Consider the following 18,685-nt stretch of genomic DNA (forward strand, 5'->3'; position numbering starts at 1 on the left):
ATATAAAGTTTTTTGAAAATTTCGTAGTTATTTGTTACTCTTTTTCTGGTGTTTTGATGCCATTATACCAGTGTCTACCCCTTGTAAAGATGAAAACACGATTTAAGATAAATAGCGCCGTCGGTGTTCACCTTTTCTTACAAATTACGTAGTTTTACATGCTACCAAACAACCGTGGAAAGACTATTTTGACCCTAACAGCACTGACCCTGACGGCACTCGAACCCCATAACCATGTGATCATTAGTTGAAATACGCCCAACTGTTAGGCCACAGCGCTCTTCTTGGTAATGCTGATACTTTTAAGCTTAATCTTAAACTTTTATTATAAACGGATTATTTGTCTTTGAACAGCTTCTCCATGCACAATGTTGAATCCACCCACACATGGGTACTTTATTGGCTCATGTTCTGTGCTTCACGGGAGCATATGTACGTTTGGATGTAATTCCGGTTACCGGATACACGGAAATATTTACCGTGAATGTAGAATTATGCAATCGGGTGATTCCTGTGACGGGGAATGGTCTGGAGAGCAACCTACTTGTAATGGTAAGAAGTAAAAGAAAATGATGTTAAAATACCTGAATGTGGATATTGAATAGGTTTCGTAATAAAACCCCGGGAATCGAACTGCAACAAATACAGTATCATAAAATCAGTATAGATTGTCAGAATAATACATTTCCCCATACGCACTTTTTAATGTTGTTTGACGTTGAAATGGAAAACATCATACTTTTATGTACTTTTCTTAAAAAACGCGTTATAAAATAGGTCAAAGCCTAAAGTTAGATAAGTTGTCTGTTTCATGCAAAATAATCCTTTTCTGTATCTTGTTGCAATATTACGTGTATAAGGGAACAACTTTTTTTTTAAACAGATATAGAGCCGCCAGTGCTATCTTGTCCTGCACCAATTACCCAATCCGCTGGTCGGGATAGTCTTCAGTCCGATTATTCCTGGGACGTTCCTCAGGTTAGTACGGTGTGATGATAGTGTTGTAACAGGTGATGATTTAAGGAAGCACCATCATGCACTGTAAAAGTGTTATCACTAGAGTTTCAACTGCCACTTTACTTTTCAAATCCCATTGAACTCTGTGCAAAAGATGTTGTTTTAGAATTGCCCGTGTGTCATTATTACTTGGTCGATTTCAGATCTAAAGTGATGTATGCATGAAGGATAATTCACACCATCTGTAGATAACATAAAATGTGAAATCGACTGGCATTTTGAATGTGTATTATTTTATTGTAAATATATCAGCCCAAATTCAAATTTAACCATGCACGTGTGTATGCAGTGGGCGGGCAGTGGTGTCATGTTCACTCACACAGCTGTGCTAACCGCAAGACTTGCTGGGAAGTGCTTAAATCATCCTCTGGTGTTGTAAAGTGGCTAACGATGTATTATTTGTGGTGCCGGATGGGTGGGGGTGTGTGCATGTTATTTGTGGATGTTGGTTTGTGTGTGTCTATTGTTTTATGTGTTTTTCAAAGTGAGGGGGATGGGGTGCACGCGCCTGTGTATGTCTGTATGTTAATTTTATATTATTTTGTGTAATTTTTTGCCTGAGTAGTGTTTTTGGTTTGTTTCAATTGGTTTTGTGAAGAGGCAGGGGTATATAGTGTCGCATGTACATGTATAGTTGAAATAACGAGAAAACAAATTCCTTTTTTTTGATATTCTACGTTGATAAATGGTATTTTTACTTGCACAACAGGTTTCTGACAACTCAGGAGAAAACATTCGACTTACACAAACTAGCGGACCATCTCGTGGCTCGATGTTAGACGAAGGAACGAACATGATTACATATGAAGCATCTGATTTGGCAGGCAATACAGCATCATGTTCATTTACTGTCACGATAATTGGTATAGTACATTTATTTTGTCAGCTTAGGTGGCTTAATTTGACAGAATATAGCAATGAGACAATCTTACACGTTTTCGATCACTTTTCGGAAACAAAAGCAAGATGTTTCTTCATTTCGAATCAATCCGTTTTATATTTTGTTAAATATGTAGGTTTTTCTACAATTGGTCTAATGATTGCTAAAACACGCTTACTGTACAGTGGAAATATGCCACAAACTATCCGACTTGTTCCATGGATAATGTGACAAGGTATTAAGTAAATGTAATACCCGTCAATGTTAATCTTAATATTTTATTCACCCTAGTTCACCGATGTAATCGTTTGACGCCACGCAGTAACCAATACATATCATGCAGTAACCAAGTGGATGGTTTTGTGTATGGATCAACTTGTTCCTTCCTCTGTACATCAGGTTATGTCTTGGATGATAGTCCTTCTATTACCTGTGAGCACGGAGGCACTATGTATGACTGGAATGGTCAACAACCAACATGTGTGGGTAAGATCATAACTATTTTGGGTACGTCAAGAAAATAGCTAAATAGGCATCTGTCTACAGACACACGGAATTCTTAGTTAACATATAAACGATGCATATTCATGTGTTTTTGTGTTGTTGATGATTCTGTTATATTTGTTTTTAATCAGACGATGGCGCACCTTCGCTGTTATGTCCTGATCCAATGACACGCTACGCAGATCAAAACGAAGTAGAGGCTGTGGTGTCCTGGAGTACACCTCAGGTTTGAATGCATCTGTTTATTGTGTGTGCGTGGGTGGTGTGGGGTGGGGAAGTGCCAATATTTGTTCTTTGAGAAAAACCGACAACTGACATGGGTTTTCGAAGGAAGATTCAGTGAATTTTTTTGAAATTCAAAAATCGAAAAATAATGAAATACGTAAAAGCAGATTAAAGAATTACAGTATATATGCAGTGTACAATAGACTGCAAAGTTCCATTTTGCATTTTTTAAACAGGTAGTCGATAACTCTGGTAATGCAATATCTGCAAGACGTACCGATACATTAGGAGGATCATCGGGATCAAGGTTTCCAGAAGGGAGTCACATTATAGAATATGAAGCTTCTGATGCAGCGGGAAATATAGCGACGTGTTCATTTACCATTACCGTGAGAGGTATTAGATAGACTGTTTCAAATATTTAACAAATATACAAACTTTTAGCACCTAACTCTAATCCACTCTGTAACCCATTTATGTTAGAGTGTTACAGAACATATTGAAAGCGTGTCATAAATGTCTTATGAATTCAAAACAAGAAAGCTAAGTCTCAAAATTAATAATTGCACAATCAGTCGGCGAATTTACTCAATCCATTTTCACAAAAAGGCGTTTGAGTTCCAATTTCTTATTGAGACAACGATTGCGCTCTTGTTTTTTGAAGGTTAAAACTGTTAATCAGACGACTGTGTTATATCCAATATATGCACACCTCTCATCCTCTACTCTTCTACTAATATTTTACTTTTTGCTCATGAAACTACAAACATATTATAATGTAATGCCATCTTTACGCGCTTAAGCATTCCCGAACTAATCCGCCTTTCCAAATTCGTTCCTGTATTGGATTCTAAAGAAGGGTAACAAAATTACATTTTTTTCATAAATGGAGATTGGAATTTTGTTGAAGAAAATCAATCATCGTTTTTTGTTGATGTTGTTCTCGTTGATGTTATTTTATTTTCGGTTTTCCATTAAATGGAAAAAGACGATATACCGAATACTACTGAAGAATTTTAGATACGCCTCCACTGAAAGTATTATGCAAGATCAATCATTCAATACATTTTGAGTTAATGTTTAAGTAATTTCTATCACAGTTAACAGATGCGAGACACGGATTCCGACTGGTAATCAGCAAATGACGTGTAGCAATCAACCAGATAATTTCATTCATGGATCCATTTGTACATTCAGTTGTGACAATGGCTGGTGTATAGACGGTAATACTGCAATATCATGTGTGAGTACAGGAACTGGGATGACATGGAGTGCACCGCAACCGACGTGCAATGGAAAGTAAAGTTTCGCTAAATTATATAAACACTAGTTTAAGTCTGTAATAAACTCCTCAACAAAAATTTGGAATATTTTTTCAAACATGCATGTTGCATATCAATGAACAGCCAATGTATTCCCCCTTACAATGACACCACTTTTGAAACAGTAACATTTTTCACGGCTGAGTATACTTCTTGTGAATGTAGTGGGGTCTCAAACAGAATGTGCCAAATTGACCATTATTCTGTGCAGCAAGCTGCAATTCCACATCTTTGCAATCTGGGACCTATTGCAATCCTCCAAGATGGCAACGCTCGCCCCCACGACTACCAACCCTACAGAATATCGGAGAAAAGAGAATGGAATGGCCTGCTATCAGCCCCGGGCTATCAGCTTGTAGGACCAGCTTCGGGGACCAGCTTGGTCGTGCTGTGCGTGACGTGACAGAGTAGCCAATGCAACTACGTTGAATGACCTGTGAGAAATCCTGGTTGAAGAATGAAATGCCATCCCACACTAACGTGTGACCAGGCTGGTGAGCAGCATGAGGTATCAGCCTGTTTGTCTGCGTATGGTTTTCCACCCACTATTGAGTTTAGTGCCTAATAATGTTTGAGCACAAAATAATGGTCAATTTGGCACATTCTGTTTGAAACCCCACTACATTCACAAGACGTGTGCTCAGCCGTGAAAAAGTTGATTGTTTCAACCATTATGGTGTCATTGTGAAAGGGAATACATTATCTGTTCATTGATATGCAACACGATCTGAACATGTCACAAATAATCTGTGAAGTTCTGAGATATAGATGCTTGAAAAAAACTTTCCAAACTTTGTTGAAGAGTTTATAACTGTGTTACACCGGTATATAACTTGTTTTATGTTTTGTTTTAAATCAGGGCTACGACTTAACTAGAAAGTATTTACATGGAAAGTGTAGTTATGACAATTTAATTTATCTATATATTAATTCATTCATGTCGTACAGTTGTCACATGTCCATCTCTGACCCCACCCACAAACGGGTATAGCACCAGTCCTTCCTGTTCTACCGGTGTTGGCAGCATCTGCAGCTTCGGTTGTAGCACAGGATACCAACTATATGGTGATGGTACAAGGCAGTGTTCTGTTGACGAATCCAGTGGGTCATCCTGTTTGGGTGCATGGGGTGGTGTGGAACCTCTTTGCAGGGGTAAGTTCATTATTCCAATGGGGACTGCCCTGCAAATATTATGCTGGGCTGCAATATGAGCCAAAATGGCCTCATTTGTAATGATACAGTTAAAATGCCCCCCCCCCCCTTCAACAATAATAGGTCAATATTTGGCCTCAAGTTATTAAATATGGAGCACGAGTTTGTATACATGAGTGTATAAAACATTGGTAAGAAAGAGCTGCGTCATGGTATACGAGTTTGCTTTAGATCCTATAGTGTTAGGTACAGGTCCAGATTCAATTCTATTGCCATAAGATTACTCAAAATTAATAGTAACATCTACTGATTTCGTTTTATCGTTCACCTCTTCTCGCTTTGTTTAAATACATTAATTAGATCTAATTTGTTGAATGGGATGAAAAGATTTTCACCTTATCGCCAAGAGACTGCAAAATTGTAAACAAATGATTAATTCTTATTTATCATTGTTACGTTCATCAACATAGATTCAGAGGCACCACCATTAATGTGCCCTTCATCGATGATAAGATACGCCGAAGCAAATGAAATATCGGTCCAAGTGTCATGGAATATCCCACAGGTTGGTGTGATTTAAAGAATTATATGAGTAATGTCAATAAATGAAATTGGGCGATGGAAACTAAGTGATGAGTAGCTCTCTATCTAAACCGTATTAGTTGGGGTGATAATGGTTTACTTAAGGTGTACAACGTTCATTTCATTTATTTACTCATTATTTTGTTTATTGTGTGTGGCTATTATGTTCCAAAATGTTGGACGCACAACTGGTATCAAATATATAGATAATTATTTGATATTTTTATAAGTTTTTTTAAAGTTTGTAATTATCAATTATTTAATATTTCAGGTCCCTGATTCTACAGTACGCCAGACCTCAGGTGCTTCATCAGGGTCGTTGTTTTTTGAAGGCAGTCATGTTATAGAATATGAAGCGTCGGATACCTATGGAAACATAGCAACCTGTGAATTTGCTATTCAAGTTAGAGGTAAATGAAGGCTTAGTCTCTAATCAAAGTAAATCAGATTTAGTTAAGACAATATTTACCAGGCATTTTAATAAGACATAGTTATGTGTAAATAAACATAGTTACTAGCAATAGGAATATTTTGTTTTTCTATATTTCATTTACATTGGTATATCTACAATTACTACATTATCCAATAACCTTATAGTAACAGTGCAAATAATTTTAACAAGACATTATGTATTTTTAGTTAACAGATGCGAAGAACTAATACTTCTAACAAACCAACAAATGACATGCACCAATAACCAGCACAACATACGTGGTTCAACTTGCACGTTCACATGTAACTCTGGTTGGTGCTTGGCTGGTAGCAGTTCACTTTCTTGTGAGAACACAGGAACCAGTTACAACTGGAACAGACAACAACCAACTTGTAATGGCGAGTACTATATTATTCTGATATCTTTCCCATTTTTATATGTATTTATATACACTTAGCATAGAAGGCCGACAAATTACAACTAATTTGTTGTTCAAATTACAACTAATTTGTTGTTTCATCGTTTGCTTGAATGACATTCACATCTACTCCCCATTTGCTTGTTTCCTTTAGATTTATTATAGCGATTCACAAGGAATAACCTAAAGAATACTTTTAAATATATATTTTCCCAATTATCGTATATGGCTACCGGTACTGATTCCACTCATGCAGTCTGATACAATTGTTTCAATTTTGATAGAGAAACATAGGGATGATGTGGGAAATATAATGCTGAGCCTGCCAATCGAAACAACCTCCTGTAAAACAATTAGATTAAGGTCCAGGGTCCGTTTAATATGTATCATTCCATTCACGGTGCACTTGAATTACATTTTATTTACAAACTATTCTTCTAAAGTCATTTCTGAACTGATCAAATTTTTTTAATTTTACTTAATCTTAACTAGTTTGTCTTGTAATTTCCAACAGTTGTTCAATGTGAGCCTCTTAGTCCACCCGATAACGGTCAATTTACTGGTCCATGCGTGAATAAGGCTGGAAGTACTTGTACCATTGAGTGCAACGCAGGTTATAGAAGGGAAGGGGTTAGTTCACGAAGATGTATCCCCAATGAATCGACGCCGTGTATGGGAACATGGAATGGTCAGCAACCAACCTGTACCGGTAAGGCAATACAACAATTATAAACACCCCCATGTACACCCCCACACACAAACCCCAACCCCACCTCCATGGCATACACCTCCACACCCGCACACCACGCACTTTTATTTTTACATGAAACACACACCTTCAATACAAAGCATAAGGTAAAATTGGTAAAAATTAGTTTATTCACTAGTAATGACTTAAGCTTCAGATAATGCATATTCTTAAAACACGTCCTATATTCCAACTTCATTTATATAATTATACATTTGTTACTTTATCAGGCATGAGCTTATCCATCAACTGTCCAGCAGACATAGTGAGATATGCTGAACGAAATACTGTGTCTACCATTGTAACATGGAATACACCGCAGGTTTGCTATATTTCCATTCTCTGTTACAAGCTGTATCAAAATGATTGGTATCAGTTTTCATTGATAATCTGACACATCAAAATTCAACATAAGATCCAAATTATTTGTAGATTAATTATATAACAAGTTATATATGCATTCTTGGCATTTGAAGATTATCCAATCTTGCATTTGGAGCATTTGGAAGAGACAGGCCGTTCAATAAATATCAAATACCACATGGGTACCAATCACTTTGATACAGCCGGTACATGCAAGATATGTTATTTTGAAGGTGCGCATGGTGTGGAGTGTGTGTGTTGACATGTGACACATCTTACAAACGAGTGAGAAAATGGGGATACTACCATGGATCAATCATCAGTGATTGCCAGGCGATTGCGGTACCAATTAGATTGTTTAGCCCCCTGCTTTGGGAACTATACACCAGGGCAGACGTGGCCCAGATACCTTGACGGCCCAAAGTTGTGCCCAACGGTGGGGGAATAGAGTTTAGTGTATGGACATGACAGAAGAAGGTGAAAAGCCCCCAGTAAGTATTTCTGAACCAAAATTCATTATTAAACTGTTTTCAAATTCTAAAATTGTCGTAGGTAACTCATAATTCGGGAGAATCCATACAAGCAGTGCAGGTCGAGGGAAGCCCTTCTGGATCGTCATTCGCAGAAGGATTGCATCTAATTATATATGAAGCAAGAGACTCAGCCGGCAATATTGCTGCAACGTGTTCAACATATGTTGAAGTAATAGGTAAACAAAATTAAATCAATTATGTAGACAAGTTCAGTGGACATATCAAAACGAGAGAGTTACAGCTACTCATTTCTAAGGTCTTTATTCTTGGACCGATTTCCTATAACCTGGTTGATTTAGGCAATGGTTATCAGGTTGTCCACACAGTATCGTCAGCACAGACATTGACTATAATGTCATTTTGTTTTGTCAACGTGTACTCACCACATATTTATAAAAAACAATATTGTTTAATATCATGGGAGCTGTACTCGGTTTGTACATCTATATATGATTTCTCTGTATGTGAAATCAGAGAAGACATTGTAGCTAAATCCATTAAAAGAAGGGAACCAATAATATTTTAGATCGCTTACAGCCTTACACCAAACAAATCCTCTTAAAAACCAGAGTATTTTGATTACTGTCTTTGTTGAAGTACAATTTTGTCTAGCATTTTCTCTTATGTATTTGTTTTTATGCATTACATTTCTAGTTCACAGGTGCGAGGTATTGGTTCCAGTCGGTATAGGAATGGCATGCACCAATCAACCGAATAACTTTATTTATGGGTCAACTTGCACATTCACATGCGAATCTGGTTTGTGTTTGGCCGGTAGTAGTTCACGTACGTGTGAGAACATAGGAACTGATTCTCTACCTGACTGCAACTGGACAGGACAACAGCCAGCATGCAATGGCAAGTTTGTACTTGATTTCCTGGGGCCAATTTTAGTGAAATCATAGACTACAGTTTCTGTCTAAACCATGCATTTATCGGACGTACTCGCATATGTTAGGTGTACCTATTTTGAAAGAAGGTCAATGTTTGTACATTTGCATGAAGATTCGTAACATTGAGGATACTCAAAGAGCCGATGGCTGATATGAATAAAGACAAGATACTGAAAATTATCAAAATTGATGCAGTTTTATTTCTTGATCGGCTGCCTACAGTCGATGGGTGGGTGTGTGTGTGTGTGGGGGGGGTGTTTGGTGGGCGGGGTTGTTATGTATTGATTGGTGTGGGGTGTAGTAGCGTAGTCAAGATTTAAAGTGTGAGGGGGCAAATCAAAGCCAAATTGTCGTCCCCATTTTTAAATTTCATGTTCTGTCCCATTTTAGTAATTTTAAGGCCACTTTACTCTTTTTCGTTCCTATTTAAAAAAATCTCTGTGGGCAGTTTGCACCCGCTTCCCCTGACTACGCCCCTGGTACTTTTTTTGGTGGGATGGGGTGTATCCTCTGTGTACAGCTGTGTGTCTAGGTTATTCTTTGCTATTTACGGCTTTTATACGTACATTACTCAAAACATTTCAGGATCATACTTATTTCTTCGCATTTTTTAAAACCACCAATAACATCTGAGACGAAAATTTCGTCTCGGAGTAAGATAGTGTAATTCCATTCAATAATTTTTAGGCATTGTTATTAACAACTACACAATGTCCGCAGATAATCCACAGAGGTTCTACCTAAACATTGCTATAAAAGAAGGAAGAAAAATGTTTTCCTGTAATGTAATGTTGGCCACTGATTTCATTAATTTTTACAGTACCTCGTTGTCCAGACCTTGTTCCACCTGTTAACGGTCATATCGTGTCCGGTGGATCTGTGTGTACTGGACTTCAGTGTGAGATGGCCTGTAATGTCGGTTACGAAGCCATTGGTGACGCTTCTAGATATTGTGAGCTAGGGAGTGATTCATCTTGCGAGTCAGCTACATGGAGTGGACTGCCACTCCAGTGTCAAGGTATTTTGTTTGTATTTTTGTTTTATGTGTCTGTCCTTTCTTATTTGAATGTAAAAGTGAAAGCATGGATACCCTGAAAAGCATATAATAATAGGTATGCTCTATTTACCACTATTGCCTTGTTCAGGTGATGCTAAAATTAAATACTACAGTAGTCTATTTCCTTAGTTCAATATTTTTCATTACAGGTGACAATACGCCACGATTCACTGAACTATGCCCCGGGAGTATTACTTCATATGCACCAAAATATTATCAATCTGCCTTTGTATCATGGAATGTGGCGGCAGTTGACAACTCTGGTCGTAGCTTGGATGTGTCATGTAGCCTGACGCCAGGGTTTATGGTTGAAGGTTACTATAGCTTGGAGTGTTCAGCAACGGATGCAAACGGTAATCAAGCTACCTGTACTGCAACCATCACCGTGTCAGGTGAGTTTAACCGAATGAATGTGAAAATACATTTTGGAAGTATTTGATTTGAATAAAATGGCGATAGACTGATAGACAAGATTGGCAAAACTGGAAAAAGCAATAACTAGAAGTGATTTCTCTCCTTTGCCGAACCGTTCAAAGGTTCCGCCAACAGGATAGATTCAGAACCCAAATCAACTCAAATCTGGAACCGATTTCTCTCAGATTAGGGTGATCATCATCATGTCGATAATCTTCAAAGTGCTTTTGCCGTTGCTACATGTTTTTAACGGCATCAGTGCTGCTTCTTGCATGCCTTATTCTGCATCGCATAGCTTGTTCTTGTTTGATTTAATTTGTATTATCATTATCTATTTCTTATCCTTTCGGTATTTTTTTAAGTTCGACGTTGCCAACCTTCAATACCCGAATTGCCTGAACATGGCAGCATAGACACCGAATTGGAATGTTTCAATCACCATGGTGGAGACTGTAGGATACAGTGTGCGGATGGGTATAGATTACAAGGGAGTAGGCGAGCTATATGTGAATATAATGTGAATCAAGGTCAAACATATTGGTCGTGGACTGGGCAACCACCTATATGTTTGCGTCAAGGTAGGTCGATTCTAAGGCCAATGCCTATACAATACAATACAATACAATACAATACAATACAATACAATACAATACAATACAATACAAAAAGCATTTGCGCCATTTCCATAAGGCTCAGAGCGCTTACAAAATACCTTAATACTACAACTTAAAACTACATTTTGAAGGTGCATCTTAAAAATAATACAAATTACAATATCAATAAGAACATGTTATGGGAACAAATAAGTTTTAAGCACTTTTTTGAATGCATTTGTTGATGAAGATTGTCTAATATAGACAGGTAGCTTATTCCACTCTTTTGATGCAAAAACTGTAAAAGTTCTATCACCAGCTAAGACTCTAGTCATGGGATAGTCAAGACGAAGATAGTAGTTAGTAGTTTGGCATCTGAATAAATGTTATAGATTTTGGGGAAACACATTTTTTCTAAACAACATTATTTAAAGAGTGGGTAAGAGACTGAAGCATTTGATTTGACGTTTGGTCACAGGAGACCAATGATGTCGTGACGAACACAAGTGGACAAATTGTGGTGATTTCTCGTGGTCTGAGAAGGTCATCATATCCATCTCTCGTGTAGCAATGTTAAGATAGGCAGATAATTTTAAACATAAAAAGCCTGTTTATTGTAAAGCTGCATGACTATCCATTTATGTTTCAGTGTCTGGTTGCGCAACGCTACCCACGGAATGGTCGTCGTCTGCTCCATATGACTGTACTCAAGCTAACACCCTCGGTAGTGTGTGTACTTTCTCCTGTCCACAACAAGGCTATGTTCTTACTGCAGGTACACCTGCACAATTGATCTGTCAATCAGATGGTACATGGAATGCAGATATAAGTACGATGCAACCTCGATGTGACGGTAAGTTATGTGATAAAGTGAAGAAGGTTCATTCCGTGATGATGAATTATGGATCGGATTTATTAGGGGAAAATAGTCAAAGGCAATAAAAAAACAATGTATACTATAGAAATAAGCTTTATGAACTTGCGTATTTAGAAATCTCACAACGTGCCGCGACACAACACAATATCACAGAGCTTTGCTACAAGACGGATCAGCATTGACAACATTCCGGGGGATAACACAACATCACAGAGCTTTGCTACAAGACGTATTTTCCGTGCCAGCCTTGACTACGTCCCGAGAGACAGCGCAATAATATCACAAAGTTTTGCTACACGGCGTAGAGTTGACAACGTCTCGCGGGACAACACAATATCACAGAGCTTTGCCACAAGGCGTGTTTTCCGAGTTTGATGCTTCTGACTCCACACAAACGTCTTTCAATTTTACCATATAACACCTTTTCTGATTGTCTATAGAGATATAACAGAGAAATATCATCCGGAAACTTTGACTTAGTTCGATACCTGAATAGGGCTAATCTCTGGCTCAGACTTCATGTGGCTCAATCGCGAACATACAGTCTACGCACTTGAGCTGAGAGATATAGCATTGAAGTATTGATTGTGATTGGGCAGTTTATTTTGGCTGACGTCAGCGGTGTATTATATAACATCATTCTGAACTGGTCGATAACATCGAGGTCGGTGATCAGATGCGTGCCTATAGACCCAGACCGCATGACAACAGACTGCGCATGTGTGGCCAACATAATTCAATGGCATTTTCTGCTCGATTGCAGTCGGTTTGTAAGGAACGACAGAAATCGGCCGAAGATGACTGGAATAGGGTTCAATGGGTGTGGATTTTGTTCATTTTGAACAATTCCAACTAAAAACGTTGGTGATATACTCAAGTATTAGTAACGTTTCACCTCTACAATAGTGGTTTAGTGATGTTTCACCATTACACTAGTGGTTTCATCAGACTGACAACTCATCACATCAGACTGTCTCCTTTTAGGGGAACAGGAAGCATCGCAGAGGGCGTGATGAGTTGGTCAAAGATGTTGTGGAGTGCGTAAATCCCATCGTCCTTGTTTAGAGTATCATGTCCTTTTCTGCGGATCAAAATGACTTCTTTGAGCCACCTGGTAGTCTTATCAGCTTCACGATCAATGACTTTAGAGTATTCTTAATTGATAGAATGATTTGCAGAGGCCATATGATCAGTGATGGAAGATTTGTGAATGTCAATATATCACCTAATTTTTTTGTTCAAAATCAACATAATCCACAGTTTAAATCAATATTCCTAATGACCTTGTTCAAAAGGTTTCAATGGTATATAATCACTTCATGCGAATATGGACTCTGATGGTGAAACGATTCATTAAATAAAAGTAGCCGATTAACGTATTGAAAACCTTCTTTCAAGTCGTGGTAAGTGACGGCATGTGAAAGAGCTAGTAATCACAAAGACCTCGTGATATTATAATTCGCAGATGGTTTGTGTGCAATGAGCGGGATTAACCTGGTGGCAGAGGAGACTATAGACAAATTCCTATTAAACCAAAAGGTTAAAGCTGTACAGGCTTGGCTTGTTACCCTGCTTCATAAAAAGCTGAGGGCAATAAAGATTTTTTTAAATCAGTATATTATAAAGATCAGTGAATAAGACCACCGTGATTCCTAATTGTTAATAACATCTTTAAGGCATGCTTTTAAGTGCATTATTGTTTGATTCCAGATATTCAACCGCCTTCCATACTAGTAGACTTCTGCCAAACTGGACCAATACAAGGGGAACTTTCATCAGATCTATCGGCAGAAGTAAATTTTATTATTCCTCGCGCAACTGACAATTCCCAGCAAACACCGCGAGTTGAGACCGTACCATCGGATGTTACGTCACCATATCGCTTCAATACAGATACTCTGGTTATTTATCGGTTTTATGACCAGGCTGGAAATATGGCCAATTGCAGTTTTCAAGTCACAGTGATAAGTAATTATTCTTATTCTATTACAACAACATTTTAACATATTTTGTACATAACGTAAGAAATGATTTTTTGCATCTTTCTAGGCTTATTCGAAGTAGTGTTTGTTACCTTCCTGGGCTGAATTAATTTACAATCACGTTCTTCATGTTCTTGCATGTTTTCTTCTTTACAGCAGTCTTTTGATCAGCAGTAAATCTAAGAGATTTAAGGTGCATGTAATTGGATTTAAAAAATATTTAATCGCATTCAGCATTTAAGTGAATATTATAATTGATGACCTTTATAGAGTCCTGACCATTTGATTCCAATAGATAACCTACCACCTACCACAATATCATGCCCACGATCTGAGGATTTGTTCTTTACCTCAACAAGCGGCGTAGATTGGCAGTTACCTCAGTTTATCAACCCAGTGTCTGCCGAAACCATAATACCATTGTGTTCACACCAACCTGACGATGACTTCCTAACTGGTGAACACACTGTCACCTGTACAGCTACCAACCAAGATAATTATGTCAGCACTACTTGTGTATTTGTTATAACAGTGGGTTTGTATTTCTCTATTAATTGTTTGTTTAATCCAAAGTAACCTCCGAAATAAGCGGAATGCAGTCCTGAACACACACTCTCCGAGTGTTGTAGAGGAAGCATTTGTGATTACAAGTTAAAAGCCTATTCAGTGATCCCAGCGAAAGTGTATTTTTTTTTTTATAAATTGTCTAAAGCTTAAAGGTGAAGAATAAGTCATTAAAATAGTCAATAGGTATTGTTGAAATGAAAATGTGTCAAAAAACAAGGAATACAGCAAGTCGGCAATATTTACAAAGTTGAAGCCCCATACATATGTAGCCTAGGTAATTTCTCTTTTAAGTAGTGAAATGGCAGATTCGTGTATAATGTCTTATTTTGTCTTTAATATTCGGCTTTTGGCTTCACCACTAGCAGAGTATGTTAGCCCATCTATCACACTAACAGAGGTGCCACAGTCTGAATTTGGATGATTTTTATAATCCTCCGGATGAGCAAATCACCGAATATGCCTTTAATCTCCTAGTCTTTGATATCAGTATCCATTGTGCGCAATAAAAACGTATGTTACGTTACCTCTGACTTAAACAACAGCTAACAACGTTTTCATTTTCACTTCTTAACTTAACCCCCCTGATGTTTTCTATCTGTTACTGGGATCACAACATAAGCAGGTTGTCATATAGCCAAAGGCAGTACCTTATCCAGACTGCAGATTGCAATCATGTAGTTCTTAGAAAATGCCATATTTGGCCACATGAGTTATTACCATCGATTGGGCTGCGGTGAAATATGTATATTCTTTAAGTCACTTATAACGTAACGCAATTAGCTTAGAATATTCATGGTGGCATCTCTATCCTGGCTTCTATTGTCCATCAAAAGCAACTTGATTTGTAAGTATTAATGGTAGCCATGATCTTTTCACGGTTTCGTACAGTAAATTTGACATTTTCACAATAATTTGGCCCATAATCGGGTGGATGTGTGTTTTGTTTTTGTCCTGGTATTTTTAACCTGATATCCCCGGTCGAAGTGCTGTAACGCCTTTGAAATAATATAATCTAAAATGAATTAACAAATTAACCATTTGTGTGGAAAATTCTTTTTGTACTGAACAGAACCATGCCCATCACTGCCAACTCTTACAAATGGGATCTGGAATTGTAATGAAAATATAATGCAATGTAACCAGTTTTGCAACGCAGGATACGATGTACGCAAAGGAGCTCCGACAGTTTTCACGTGTGGCGATAGCGGTTGGCTACCGCCCGTGTCATCAATAATACCATGTGAACGTAAGGCCATATTAATTTTGTGCTTATGTCTTTCTTTAGGAATGTTTTAGTCGTCAAAATGTTCAACATATGTTCAGCGTATTTGTTCCAATTTTACACCATGCATATTTCACCCCTTTAGCTTCAAATATGGCAATATTTTTTGCATGCTTCGTGCGCTTTTGTACTTTAAACTTATTTATGTTTCCAACCCCATCCCCCAAATGTCAAAAGGAAATCTACTTTTTGTCATTCAGTACTTTCATTCGTGTTCAAAAAATATTGATAATGATAAATTGTTTTCCAATCCCGATTCATGGAAACAAACAACAATAACATATAAACAAATAAATAAAGCTAAGACCTCTTTTCTTTCTCTACAGGGTCTAGACTTCCGAATAACGTTCAAGTAACTACAAACACCACCGGTGGGACCTTCGACGATTGCACGAATATAGAGCAAACTATTGATAACCTACTCAAAGGTTCCCCGTCATTAGAGAATGATCCTTGTTCTGGTAAATGTTCTGTCATTGGCGACAGTGTCGAAGTTGACTGCCGACCAAGCGGCCCAGTTTCTCCAAGAAAGAGGCGCGATGCACCTCCCAGACGGATCACTGTTTGTTTCACTGCGCAAGCCAATGTAGAGGGACAAGGGCAGTTGGAAATAGACTCTACTCCCATACAAAATGTGCTTTCATTTGCAAACAGAGCTTCGCAGATGGTCACATCAATGGCTTCGCAGAGTAGTTCTCAGGTGATATTCGGGAATATTGTCTGCAAGTGTTATCCAGGCGATGTCCCAGCTTTGAATGCACAGCTGATGTGCGGTGAGTAATAATAATGCGATGATCGGTAGATTCACAGAAGACTGCATTCATCCCAGCATTCACCATTCTTGCAATTGAATACTGAATAATAATCATTTCCATTTTTTTAGGGATTAATTTGCAATGATTTTCTGTTTTGCGTTTACTTTTAAAATTTTATGACGCTGATCTCAAATACAAAACTTTAAAGTTCCTACTCTTTTCAAATACGAAACATTATTTTCCAACTCTTCTGGTGTTTCTGTTGGAGAACAACGATCGAACTATACTTCTTATCAATTTAGTGCACTGACGGTTAAATCGAATTCGAATTCCAACCAGTGCTTTTAGTGTTGTATTTATTATTTTTAATTTCTTTCCAATGAATGTCATGAATATGTAGCATAATTTAATAATTGACGTGTATTATTCATTTGTCTTTCAGTTCCATGTGAGCCCAATACTTTTGAAAATGGGGGCCAATGCGATCAGTGTCCACCAGGCACACATCAGCCTACAGAAGGACAAACATCGTGTCTGCCTCTGCCATAACAAATGAAGCTCAATATCATACGTGATGACTATGACATTACTATTTAAAATAGTTAGCGCTTTGTGGTTTTACTGTTTAAAACTGTTTTCATACAGCCCGGCTCGGGGAGCAATCGTTACATACGCGCAGTCACCACTTTTTCCAAATAGTCTGAGTGTACTGACGATTCTGCTGCCATTTATGTGATAATACCAAAGTGGTGGTTATAATTACAAAGACTGAAATGTTTTACATCTCGTTAGCTGGTATACCCATAACGGCTAGGGAGGGCTTCAAAACTCAACTACGTGGCGCAATGTTGTTCCGAATGATAAACCAGACCCAATAGCCGTGGTTCTGCCTTGGCGCCAGTAGGTCGGCCGGCAGTTGAGTTTTGTAGCCATCCCATATGAATTTGTTTGGTCTAGTATGTTGTTGCATTATCATTTCTGCTATGTATGCGTAAAGTGGGCGCGTAGGTGGTGTGCGAGTGTGCTTAATTATGTTGCTAGGTGTGTACTTGTGGTTGTGGGTGTTTCTTTAGTCATGTCCTCTCTTTCCTCAATAATATTACGTTTTTGTAAGTAGATGATTGTGATTCTTACTAAAATTGTATATTGGCCTTTGTGTTTTTCAAAGACAAGCAAGTTCAGAATTATATAAACTACTTTCAGCCGCAAGGCAAAATTTTGAATAAGATAGTAATATTGACTCAAAACAACAAAGGACTTCAAAATCGATGTATGTTTCCTTATAATAGTGTATTGCATTTCATTACTGTATATGATATTGAATCCCTAACACGATCTGATCCAAACAGATCAAAGTCGGAAATAATGAAATTGAGATATAATCAAACATAGAGAGTAAAGAACCCAACAACAACACAAAAAAAACCCAACAACAAACAAGAACATGAGAAACTGGATATGATTATAAAAAGCTTGTAACTTTGAAAATATGGTTACCAGACACTTACGGATTTCAACATCAGTTACTAAGTAAGTCATGGTAATAACTACAGACAGATCTTGTCTGGTCTGTATGGGTGTTTTTAACGATTGAACAGATTCAAACGAACGAAACAAGTCATCAAAAATCCTCTTAATGTGAATCAATTTCCTTGCAACTCTCCCAGCATAAATGTTAATTACGACCAAAATGAGTTTAGCTGAAGACAACCCTGACTAAATTGTACTATATTACTGCTTTGTATTATATTATTTTGTATTGAATTGTACTGTTTCTCTTGTACTTTATACTGTATCGTTTAATTTGCATTGTATCGTATTTGATAATATATATTTTTTCTATATATTTATTTGATAAATATATATTTTTCTAAATTTATCAAATATTTAATATTTGCCATTAAATAAATATAGTACCTGATACTTAAATATCAATTCTTATGCTTCCAATAACATTGCCTTGGACCTTTTCATGTCTGTTTGATTTGATAAAATCATTGAGTTTGCATAAATTGTTTCATGCATAAAACATGATAAAATATGAGTTTGCAGTAGGAATTTTTCTATTGCTAATTTAGTGTACACTTA

The 18,685-nt window shown here is 37.5% G+C and overlaps 1 protein-coding gene across 1 annotated transcript in view; it reads left to right on the forward strand.

Moving 5' to 3' along the window:
- Nucleotides 1–18,030, forward strand: part of LOC140155082 (sushi, von Willebrand factor type A, EGF and pentraxin domain-containing protein 1-like) — a 29,010-nt gene extending 10,980 nt beyond the window's left edge. Inside the window, exons 13-36 of the mRNA XM_072177774.1 lie at nucleotides 355–552; nucleotides 884–978; nucleotides 1,727–1,880; nucleotides 2,189–2,383; nucleotides 2,533–2,627; nucleotides 2,863–3,022; nucleotides 3,727–3,920; nucleotides 4,896–5,100; nucleotides 5,571–5,665; nucleotides 5,954–6,092; nucleotides 6,322–6,513; nucleotides 7,048–7,242; nucleotides 7,512–7,603; nucleotides 8,197–8,353; nucleotides 8,832–9,035; nucleotides 9,891–10,088; nucleotides 10,277–10,519; nucleotides 10,904–11,119; nucleotides 11,784–11,987; nucleotides 13,722–13,979; nucleotides 14,289–14,528; nucleotides 15,630–15,806; nucleotides 16,169–16,615; nucleotides 17,040–18,030. Of these exons, the coding sequence (XP_072033875.1) occupies nucleotides 355–552; nucleotides 884–978; nucleotides 1,727–1,880; nucleotides 2,189–2,383; nucleotides 2,533–2,627; nucleotides 2,863–3,022; nucleotides 3,727–3,920; nucleotides 4,896–5,100; nucleotides 5,571–5,665; nucleotides 5,954–6,092; nucleotides 6,322–6,513; nucleotides 7,048–7,242; nucleotides 7,512–7,603; nucleotides 8,197–8,353; nucleotides 8,832–9,035; nucleotides 9,891–10,088; nucleotides 10,277–10,519; nucleotides 10,904–11,119; nucleotides 11,784–11,987; nucleotides 13,722–13,979; nucleotides 14,289–14,528; nucleotides 15,630–15,806; nucleotides 16,169–16,615; nucleotides 17,040–17,146 (4,460 nt within the window). The 3' untranslated portion in view covers nucleotides 17,147–18,030. The remainder of the gene's footprint in view (nucleotides 1–354; nucleotides 553–883; nucleotides 979–1,726; nucleotides 1,881–2,188; nucleotides 2,384–2,532; nucleotides 2,628–2,862; nucleotides 3,023–3,726; nucleotides 3,921–4,895; nucleotides 5,101–5,570; nucleotides 5,666–5,953; nucleotides 6,093–6,321; nucleotides 6,514–7,047; nucleotides 7,243–7,511; nucleotides 7,604–8,196; nucleotides 8,354–8,831; nucleotides 9,036–9,890; nucleotides 10,089–10,276; nucleotides 10,520–10,903; nucleotides 11,120–11,783; nucleotides 11,988–13,721; nucleotides 13,980–14,288; nucleotides 14,529–15,629; nucleotides 15,807–16,168; nucleotides 16,616–17,039) is intronic.
- Nucleotides 18,031–18,685: the final 655 nt, after the last annotated feature.

The sequence above is a fragment of the Amphiura filiformis genome, chromosome 6 (genome assembly GCF_039555335.1).
Source record: "Amphiura filiformis chromosome 6, Afil_fr2py, whole genome shotgun sequence".
Classification (NCBI taxonomy): domain Eukaryota; kingdom Metazoa; phylum Echinodermata; class Ophiuroidea; order Amphilepidida; family Amphiuridae; genus Amphiura; species Amphiura filiformis.